At 54.8% G+C, this 10,703-nt stretch overlaps 1 protein-coding gene across 1 annotated transcript; it reads right to left on the bottom strand.

Annotated features, from left to right (window-relative positions):
* Positions 1-671: 671 nt before the first annotated feature.
* DLX5 (distal-less homeobox 5) lies at positions 672-5,178 on the bottom strand. The gene is made up of 3 exons (XM_056857645.1): positions 4,824-5,178; positions 2,997-3,181; positions 672-1,000 (listed from the first exon to the last, which is right to left on the bottom strand). The coding sequence occupies exons 1-3, from the start codon at positions 5,176-5,178 to the stop codon at positions 680-682; spliced, it is 861 nt and encodes a 286-aa protein (XP_056713623.1). The 3' UTR covers positions 672-679.
* Between the last annotated feature and the right edge of the window lie 5,525 nt (positions 5,179-10,703).

The following is a 10,703-nucleotide window of genomic DNA, read 5'->3' as shown; positions in this document are numbered from 1 at the left end:
TGAAAGGAACAGGCTGTCCTTAGCTCTGACAGATCATTTTTTGAAAATGGGGGGGGGGTCTTTAACATGCGAATGGGTACACCTTCACGCCATCAGACCCGACAGAGGGAGGGGGGAAAAGAAGGAAAATCCGAACAAAAAATCGCAAAAAAACAAAAACCGGGGTGAGGGAGACCCACTTTCCTCGGCTGCTCTCCTTTAACAAGCGGAAGAAATAAATGTTCGGGAACAGGTCTTCGGTTTTTTTTTTCCTGTTCTCATGGTGGAAATAATTTTATTTATTCAGAATATACAGTTTAATTCCTCTATCTACAGTTATTTACAGGGTTAAAATGACATTGAAAAAAAGTCTCTGGAAAAAAGTTGAGGTCATAAGATTTCAAGGCACCTTTGCAAAGTGTCCACAGCTGATGAAACAACCCAAAAGTCCGTCTTGGTTTTTGTTTTTTTGTTTTCCCCCCCAAAAAAGGGAGGGTGGGGGAGGTTCCCTTGAAATGCAATAAGTTACATGCACAAGCTTTACACATTTCGTCATGAAGAGTTTGCTTTCCCTTAAAAAAAAGAAAAGAAAAAGAAAACAAAACAAACCAACAATAACAAAAAAAAATAGCAAGTCCCCTTCTGCGTTTTCCTTTTCTTTTCCTCAGTGGCGGCTGCTCTCGCACCGGCTCCCGCCGGCCTAGTAGATGGTCCCCGAGGCCAGGGCTAAGGGGTGTTGTAGGGAGCCGTGGGGCTGCAGGTGGCCGCCGAGGGAGTTCCCGCTGGGGTACCAGGACGAGGAGTTCTCCAGGTAGGCGGAGGCGGGCGACGGGTTGGAGGTGGCCCCGTGCGGGTGGTGGCTGAGGGAGCGGGCGGGGCCCTGCGGCTCCCACACGGCAGGCGACTGGGGGGAGTTGCAGGCCATGGGGTCGCTGGCGCTGGGGCTGTGCTCCGGGGGCATCTCGCCGTTCTTCATGATCTTCTTGATCTTGGACCTTTTGTTCTGGAACCAGATTTTCACCTGAAGGGGGGGAGGGGGGAGAGAAGTCAAGACGGGACCGTCGAGGGGGGGGCGGACGTCAAGAAACAAAGGGAACCGACAAGCAAAACGCACACACCACTTGGGCTCTCTGCGCATTTACTCGGAAGTAAGCCAGCGACGTTTCTAGGCATGGGAGGTTTTGCCCTGGATTGGCCTCTCTCAAAGCATGCGGCCATTTATGCATGGGAGGTTTTGCCTTGGATTTGCCGCTCTCTAGATGCACATTTCCCCCATCCAAATTCTCAAAACTGTGCATGGGGGCTTTTTTTTTAGTTTTGAGAATTTGAATGGGAGGAAATGTGCATCTAGAGAGCAGCAAATCCAAGGCAAAACCTCCCAGGCATAAATAAAAGCACATTTTCCCCATTCGAATTCTCAAAACTCCAAAATAAGCCCCCATGCAAAGTTCTGAGGATTCAGATGGGGACAATGTGCATTTAGAGAGCGGTAAATCCAAGCCCAAACCTCCCATGCATAAATGGCCTAGCTCAGTCACTTCCGAAGTAAATGGAGTTCCCCTCTGGGCGGCCTGCTCGGAACCTTTCCTCGGGAGCCCAAGGAGTCAAGCAGCTTTACTCCCAGGCAGGCAGTGGGTGGCAAATGCTGTTGCGATCCAGGGGGGCTTACTGCTCGAATCAAATCTATTTGGGGTCAAAGCAAGGCTCAGCCTCGAGGCCCAGCGATTCTGACACCGCTGTCGTGCGCCAGAGGAGACCCCGGAGAAAGCCAGCTTCCCCGACAGCGAGGTGACCGTCCCGCAGAAAGAGGCTCTAGCCGAAGATGACCTCGCTCCAAACGTGGAGTGCGGCCATCTTCTCGGGGAGAGACCTGTCTTTCTGGCACCTCCAGATGTTAGGAAAGCAGGATCGTGGCCTTGCTCGTAGCAAACAAAAAACAAAAAACCCAAACAAAACCCCAAACAGACAAATCACACACGCGCACCCTATTTTGGGATGTGAGGCCTGGTCTGCCGAAGCTGTTTTTTTCATGGCAGAAAGATCGCGACAGAGAGGAGCCGTGTGAACACGGCGTGAATCCAGCTGTCGTGGGAAACGGAGCGGATCCGACCCGTTTATTACGGTGTCTCCGGGCGAGCCTGCTTTCGTTTGGATCTGCTCGCTGTGTACCCCAACCCCGAATAACCACGGCTGGTGCGCCAGTTCCTCGGGAACCCCATTTACCGCAGAGAAGCCTCCCTCGAATTTAAATCCTCCCTTCTGGGTTCCACGGGGTTTTAAAAGGGAATCGAGGCCAAGATCCACCCACGTGCAGCGCCTTCCCCTCCCTCCCCCCACCCTTTGTGCAACTAGATGGGAAGCCTGCAGCAAAACAAAACGAAATAAACCCTGCCAGTAAACACTTGGCCGACGACCGGCAGGGCCTTCGCCCAAAGCATCTCCAAAGTATTTTACGGGGCGGTAAGCGCCCTGGAAATCATCCTGACTGCCAGCTGTGGCCCCGATCCTAACCACAATGTCCCCTTTGAAGAAGACCTTGCCGATTTGCAACGAGCCGAAAAGCAGTACTCAAATTTAGGCGCAAACTAAGGCCATTTACGCACCGGAGGATTCGCCTTGGATTTGCCACTCTAAATGCATATTTTCCCCATCCAAATTCTCAAAACTCAACAATAAGCCCCCATGCAGAGTTTTGAGAATTCAGATGGGGGGAAATGTGCATTTTAGAGAGTGGCAAAACCTCCCGTGCATAAATGGCCTAAATCCTCCAGGAAATTAGGATTGAGTTCCGAGAGGCCAAAGCCAACGAGGGAAAGAAAAGAAAAGCTTTCCTCTCGGGCTGCCTTTCGAAACAGACGTCGGACACACAAAAAGAAAGAGACGCCTGTTTGGGAGACTTATTTTGAGGAACCCGGGAACTCAAGAATCCCACTGGCCCTTCCCCCTAGGGCTGCATGCAGAGTTCAGGGGACTGAAAACAACCGGCTGGCGACGGACGCCCAGGCCGCGGGCCTTACCTGTGTCTGGGTCAGCCCCAAGGACGCAGCCAGCTCGGCTCTTTCCGGCAGAGCTAAATACTGGGTTTTCTGGAACCTCCTTTGCAAGGCCGCCAGCTGAAAACTGGAGTAAATAGTCCTTGGTTTGCGCACTTTCTTTGGTTTGCCGTTCACCATCCTCACCTCGGGCTCGGCCACCTCTTTTTCTACAAGAATTGGTGGGGGGGGGGAGGGACAAAAGAGAAAGGAAGGTTAGACCTGGGCCAGACCCGGGATCCCGGCAAGGCGGCGGGCAGGCCAAGCTGGAAGACGCTGACACCCACCGGGCGTCTGCAAACAACCGGCCGATCGGGTTGAGGGGCGGGACGCAGGAAGGGGCCGGAGGGGAGAAATTGACCAGGAAATTGACCAGGCAGGGAAATTGACCAGGTGGCTTTCGGGCCAGGAGACCCTGCTGGAGGGCAGGCCGGGCCGGCCGGGCCAGCGTCTTAAAGATTATCTTGTCCACTCTTCCCCAAAAAATGTTTAAAGAGGAGGAGAGACGCTCGACTAGGTTTTGGCCCCGGCGTTTCCCAACAGTTAGCAGACCCAAGAAAGGGTTTCCTTGAGACGGGTTTCATGCGGCCCCGGAGGGACACGCTCTCGGCTCTCTCCCTCTCCCTTTGGGCCAGCAGTCCGGTCCGTTCTCGCAGCCCAACGGAGGAGGCTCTTCGGGCCGGGGAGGCGCGATCTCCAGGTCTGGAGAGTTCAAAGGGACCCCCAGCCACAAGGAGAGCCTTCTCCTTCGCCGCGGACGAAAGGAGCCAGATCCGGTCCCAGACAGAGAGTCGATTATACAAGATAATCTCGCTGCCGATCGGCCGAAGGGGGAATTTGGGGGGGGGGGAGAGAGACCGGTTCAGATGCGTCTGGTTACTTTTACAACGCGCCACTGGCCTTTTCCTTTGATTTGATGGGAGAGACCGAAATGTAGAAGCACCAAGAGAGGAGAAGCAAAATCTTTTTTTTTTTAAATTAAGTTTGAGATTATTATTTTTTAAGACCTTTGTGCATTACTGAAGAAGGGCGAGGCGGCAGTCGGTCGGAACCGCCGTGGGTCGCCGGGCATTTGCGACAGGCCGGTCCTTCGCACAGAGGTCGTGTGTGGGGTGGGAGGGGAGGGCGGGGGCGGCCCAGCGCAGCCGGAGGTGGGGGGCTTCCTGAGTTTGCCGCCGGAGGAACCGCAAGGAAGCTGCTTAACCGCGCGGCTCGGTGTGTGGTATTAACTCCTCTCCCCGACTACGAGTCAATATTAGCACGGTCGCTCGAGCTGTTTAGGGGAGGGGGGGTTGACATCGTTCCAGTCCTTTCCCCCCTCCGCATCCTCCTTCCCCCTCCAAAACTCGGCCTGCCCCCCCTCCAGCAATACAGATCGTCCACCCCACCCCAAAACTTCAAGCCTTTTGAAACAATCTCTCTCTTTTTTGCTGCGGGTGGTGGAGAATTGTGGCTATTCTCTCTCTTCTCAACTACTAACTTAGAACCCAATGCTGAAGGGGCGGACAACGCATCGGTGTCCTTTCCCCATTTCCCCAACCGGCAGCTGTCCAATCCGGAATCGGGTCTAGGAAAGGAGCCGGGGTGGCATTTTATCCTTCCACTCGCTTTGGAACGAGCCTTTGCAAAGCAGGAGGCTGAAAATAATTCCCCCCCACCCCACTCATTTCGGATTGAAGCTCCCAGTGGGACGAAATGGAGAGCGGCCGCACGCCGCCCCGGGCAGGCTGGGCGAGGAGACCCCTTTCCCGACCCCCGTGCCGGGCTCCTGTCGCCCACAGCCCCCCCCCCAACGGCCCGGCCGCCTCTCACCTGGCTGAGCCGCGCTCTGCGCCCTGTTGTAAGCCCCTCCGTACTGGTGGTAAGGGCTGGCGTAGCCGTAGTCCGCGTAGGCTTTGGCGGGGTAGCTCCCGGACCCGTTCATGCCGTGGTACTGGTACTGGTAAGGGTTGAGCGCCTTGCCGTAGGACGCCGCGGAGGGCGAGCAGTAGCCGTGCGGGGCTCCCCCGGGGGAGCCGTAGTAGTCGGGGTCGGTGGCCGAGGACTCGGGCAGGGTGGGCGACTCCTGGGGCGGGTGGTGCATGGCGGCGGCGGCGGCGCCGGGGAAGGGCGCCTGGAAGTCGCCGGCGCGGATGGCGGGGACTCGCCTGTCGAAGACGCCGGTCATGGCTGGGGGGCGGGCGGGCGGCGGGCTCTTCTAGGCAGCCATGGCGCGGGGGGAGGGAGGGAGGCAGGGCCGGGAGGAGGGCGCTCTCCGGGGCTGGCGCTGGCTCTGGCAGACTGCTGGCGGGGAGCGGAGAGGCTTGGTTAAATCCGTAATTGCGCTCTTACGCACAGCGGGGTGGATCGGGTTCCATTGGCCAGAGCCAGCAGCAGCAGCAGCGACACCCTAACTCGCCCGACGAGTTTCGCACAACAAAGCGCGGCGGCGCCTTCTTCTGCTGCGCCCTGGCCCGGCCTCTGGGGTTTTTTTTCCTTCTTCTTCTTCTTCTTCTTCTCCCTTTCCTCCTCCTCCTTCTTTTTTTTAAGTCTCATTCAAGCCGCCTTTCCAAGGGAAGACCGACAGCCCCCTTTTCTGGGGGACTGGGGGGGGGGTATTGTGGGCAGGGCCGGTGCTACCATTAGAAGAAGAAGAAGTTGGTTTTTTATATGCCGACTTTCTCTACCACTTAAGGCAGAATCGAGCCTGTTTGTATAGTGAATTATGCGTATAATGGTAGCATATAATGAATTATGCCTTCTCTTCCCCTCCCCACAACGGACCCTCTGTGAGGTAGCTGGGGGTGAGAGAGCTCGAAGAGGACTGTGGCCAGCCCGAGGTCAGCCAGCGGGCTTCGTGTGGAGGAGTGGGGAAACCAATCCAGTTCACCAGATTAGCCTCCGCCGCTCATGTGGAGGAGTGGGGAACCGGAACCGGTTCTCCGGATCAGAGTCCACCACTCCAAACCACCGTTCTTAACCACTACACCATGCCGGCTCCCATGCGGTGACCTAAGGCGCAGACCCCAGAGGGGCGCAGAACTGGCTTGAAGGGCACCCTTTTAAACCGATTCGTTTCTTGGAAGAAAAAAACGCAACTGACAATTTATATCTTTTTATTGTAAGAGAAGTGCCGCAACAGTGCTATGGAATATAATGAATTATGTCTTATAAAAAGTGTAGTGCTTTTATTTTTTCTACAAGACATCTGTTTTGAAAAATTGGTTAGCGATGGGGGGGGCGCAAGTAGATAGCCTTGCTTGGGGCGCAAAAAATGACTGGCACCGTTTGGATTGTGGGAGAAGAGCGCCGCCAAGCCTTCCGCAACCCGAGCAGAGAAGTCAATAGCTGGGGGAGCGGAGGGGATTCTGGTGTGTGTGTGTGTGGGGGGGGTGGTACCCGTAGGCCCCCGCCCGCTCCTTGGGACCACCTCTTTCAAGACAGGAGGAAGGAGGGGGTTCCCCTCCCCACAACAGACACCCTGGAGAGACCGCCGGGCTCTGGACCTCTCGGGAAAGCCGCCCGTTTTCCGCGCAAGGAGTAACCCCTCCCTTTGAGGGTCTGCAAAGGGGGCTCCCGAATGAGTTTGAAAGCGCCCCGGGCAGGATGGAGAGCGACTTTCCCACCCTCTCTTGGTTCAGCCGCGGAGGGCCCCCGAGTACTCGGCCTCAGTTCTTCCGTCTGTGAAATGGGGATAATAAAGACCCAGGAGGCAGAATCGAGGGGAATTGGGAAGGGGGGCGTCTCTGCACGCTGAAAAAACATGTGCATTTAATGAGTGTCTGTGATAATGGCTGGAAATTCGGCTCCCCGGACTACTTTGGGCCCATAACTCCGGATTTTAAAACCGTGGTAAATCCGCAGGAAACTTTCCCCAGCCACTCCGAAACAAAATCAAGGCTAGCTAGGGAAGGTGCCGGGGTCTGACGGAAGGGCTGTAGCATACCGGGCTTTGCCTACCGTTGCGCGTAACCTGCGCCCATAGATTTGGAAGGAGGCGGGTTGGGACCCAACACTTAATGCCACCTTCGGTGAGGCCCTCCCCCACACATTGTCCGTGGAAGACGCGGGGAGGGGGAGTATTGGGGTGTATGGCACCAGGGGAGAGGAGAGACCCACTGAGTTCCTGGTCGTGTACGAGGCTCCCTGGCGCCCCTCACCGCGATACCCACCCCCCAGCCCCGGGGGAGGACGGGGCCAGCTCATTCCCCCGCAGGAGACGCGCAAGGCGGGGGTCGCGGTGGTGCTCCGCGGGGTGTTTCATTCACAGCGGCTTCCCGAGACGCTGAAGTCGTGGGCTGACTCGGCGCGTGTCTCTTGGAGCCTGTTTTTTTTTTTTTTTAAGGAGGTGGGGAAGTCGTGGGAAGCGTCTTCTCCAAAAGAGGAAAGGGGAGGGGAGGGAGCGATTTGGGTTGCTACCGCAGCTGATCTCGGCAGCGTCTTCTCCAGCCCACGCTCTTGGAGTCTCCCCGACTATGCCCCCGATTTCATTCTTTTTTTGTGGGGGCCCATAGACTTCCTTTTCCAGCTGGATGAACCCCCACCCCAGCAAGGACGCGAGCTCGCGCGGTTCCTGCCCCCTCCCTCCAACGCCAACAACAGCTCCGAGAGGCGATTTCTATCGGGAAAGCAACGCGAGGAAGCATCCCCCCTCCCAACCGAGGCCCCGATTCTAATCGCCCCACCCCACGTCTGCTTGTTTGTGTTAAAATTTGCTACAGTTTGGCCTAGGACATGTGTCTTTGGGGGGTACTTTCACACATGCCAAATAATGCACTTTCAACTCCCTTTCAGTACACGTAACTTTCACACAGACCAAATAATGCGCTTTCAACCCACTTTCACTGCACTTTGAAGGTGGATTTTACTGTGTGAACTGGCAAAATCTACTTGCAAACGATCCTTAAGGTGCAGTGAAAGTGGATTGAAAGCGCATTATTTGGGCTGTGCGAAAGTGCCCTTTAACGATCGTTTGCAAGTGGATTTTGCCAGTTCACACAGTGAAATGCAGCTTCAAAGTGCATTGAAAGTGCATTATTATGTGTGAAAGTGCCACGCCCCCCAAGTTCACCAGCATTGCCATAGATGGGATCTCTTGAACACCCACCAGAAGCTGCGATTGCAATCCTCCGTACGCTTATGTGGGAGTAAGGCCGATTAAAGTCCGACGGGACGAGCAAGGGACCGGCCTGCGCCCTCCTTCGCACCCATTTTAGGGAAGGGGTGTCCTAGAAAGCATTTGGAAGCGCCAGCTTGGCAATCCGATCACAGCACAGCCGCCCTCCGGCGCCCAGAGAATCTCTCTATTCTAGAAATAGTTTCAACCCCCTTTCACAATTGCTGGGGGGGGGGGGGAAGGGAGGAAAAGATGAGGATTTTTTTCTTCTTCCTTTCACTAGACACCAGGCAAACAAATCCCAGGCTGTTTTCAGTGGCCAGGGGTGTTCGAGCTTCTTTTTTTCCCCTGCCCTGCAGGCTGTTTACTCTCCAGATTTAGACTGTTTGCTCTCTGAAGATCGCCTAGCCAGCTGGGTCAGTCCCGCGACTCGGCCGCGTGTGCTGGACTTGAACGCCTTGTTGGTTTTGGAAGTGGCCGCTGCTCTTATAAAATCACATTAGGCAAATCCCTAACCGTTTAATTATAGGAATCGCTTTACCTAAATCAATGGCAAATATATTTTTATGAGAGAGAGGGAGGGAGCGAGGAGGAGGAGGAGGAGGGTCTACGGGGGTGGACGATGGTGTTAAGCGTCTGTGCGACACCCAAGTGAACACATGAATACATGAAGCTTCCTTATACTGAATCAGTCCCTTGGTTCATCGAAGTCAGTATTGTCTACTCAGACCAGCAGCGGCTCTCCAGGGACTCAGGCAGAGAGGTCTTTCACATAACCTGCTTGCCTAGTCCTTTTAACTGGAAAGGCCGGGGGTTGAACCTGGGACCTTCTGCATGCCAAGCAGATGCTCTACAAACTGAGCCACAGTCCCTCCCTTGGCTTTTCTTGGGGGGAAGGGTGGCCAGATGTGGGGATGGGAAACCATAAATTCTTGCGAGGTGCATTTTCACAGGCCTGGGCAAGACAGAAACCTTGGGGAGAACGCCTTGAGAAACAAATGAAGCTACTGGGCCCCAAAGGGGATGCAGCAACCCGATCCCTCGGCCTACATCCACCTGGGGTCCACCGCAATCTCTTTGGCCAGTACTGAATGAAAATCTTCTCTCTGCAAAGCTTTATGGTTTCATTCCAATAGGTTATAAACAAAACCCAAACGGGCTCTTTTTCTCCCACCCCAACGGCTGACCTGAATTCGCTTCAGCGCACCACAAGGCCAGTCCCAGAACTGGGGCCCAATCTCGTTGACTTCGGTGTGACTTACTTTCAAGTAAGGGCACTTTCACACATGCCGAAAAATGCACTTGCAATCCACTTTCAATGCACTGTAGCAATCGTTTGCAAGTGGATTTTGTCATTTGACACAGAAAAATCCAGCTGCAAAGGGCATTGAAAGTGAATTGAAAGTGCATTATGCAGCATGTGTGACAGTACCCTAAGTGTGTTTGGGGCAGCAGTGGCCAAGGTTATGGGATTGCTTCGGATGTGGAGTACTGCAGCATGCCTTGCCTTTGGATATACTCCGGATCCCAGAGATCCGCATGCTTCCTGGCTATTTTCTTATCCGGTTGAAGCGGTCGCAGTTCGCGACGAGACTTGTGTTCGAAAGGTCCATCGGAATTCTAGTTGAGGAGAGCGAGTTGATCTGATTCTTATTTCATGGTGGGGAGGGGAACAACCACGGGGTGGGGCGCCCAGCCACACCCCCTACCAAGCATCTTTCACCTCCTGGTAATAAGCGCCTCTGTTTGCGGGGCTGCTCACTTGGCTCCGAGTAATTTGCACTTCCCTGCCGATCTCCTGCCCCATCTCCGCGCCAGCCCCCAACCCGATTGCTGGACTTTCTTTCGCTTCCCTCTGTGGTTTATATTGGGAACATCCGGAGCGGAGAGTCCAGGGAGCTTTCAGCAACCGAGCCGGAGCCCGGCTTGGTTTTGCACAATCTGCTCATTGTTTGGGGATCCGGGGGGCGGGTGGGGGGAGCTGCTGGCTGGCTGGCTGGCTGGCTGAAGTGGTCAGGGCAGGAGCCTGTGGCGGCGGCGCTCTGGGCTGGAAAAGCATTCAAATAAACCCCAACTCGTGTTCTGCTGAGCTGGTAGTTTGCTTTATTGGAGCAGCCTCTCGCGCCCGGGACAGGAAGGAACCTCAGTACCATCAAGACACGTAGGAAGAATAAGAGTCTTTTTTTTCTTTTTAAAGAAACTTATTTTCAGCATCCCCCCAAAACTGGGAAGAGATGCTGAAGCCTTTACTAAGAGTGCCATCTCGTGGCCGAGAGGCGCGTTGCTGCATGCACCTCCCCTTGCAGAGGTATGAAGTTCTGCAAACCTGGAGTCAACACAGGCGTTTGTAGAGGTAGTTGAAGGGCGATTCTTGTAATGGTGTAATGGCTAAGAGCGGTGGACTCTGATCTGGAGAACCGGGTTTGATTCCCCACTTCTTCACATGAGTGGCAGAGCCAATCTGGTGAACTGGATTTGTTTCCCCACTCCTACATGTGAAGCCTGCTGGATGACCTTGGGCTAGTCACAGTTCTCTCTGAACTCTCTCAGCTCCACCTACTTCACAGGGTGTCTGTTGTGGGGAAGGGAAGGTGATT

Source organism: Euleptes europaea, chromosome 11, assembly GCF_029931775.1.
Source record: "Euleptes europaea isolate rEulEur1 chromosome 11, rEulEur1.hap1, whole genome shotgun sequence".
NCBI lineage: Eukaryota > Metazoa > Chordata > Lepidosauria > Squamata > Sphaerodactylidae > Euleptes > Euleptes europaea.
Note: the sequence above shows the minus strand (reverse complement) of the source record. Positions and strands in the feature narration are given on the sequence as shown.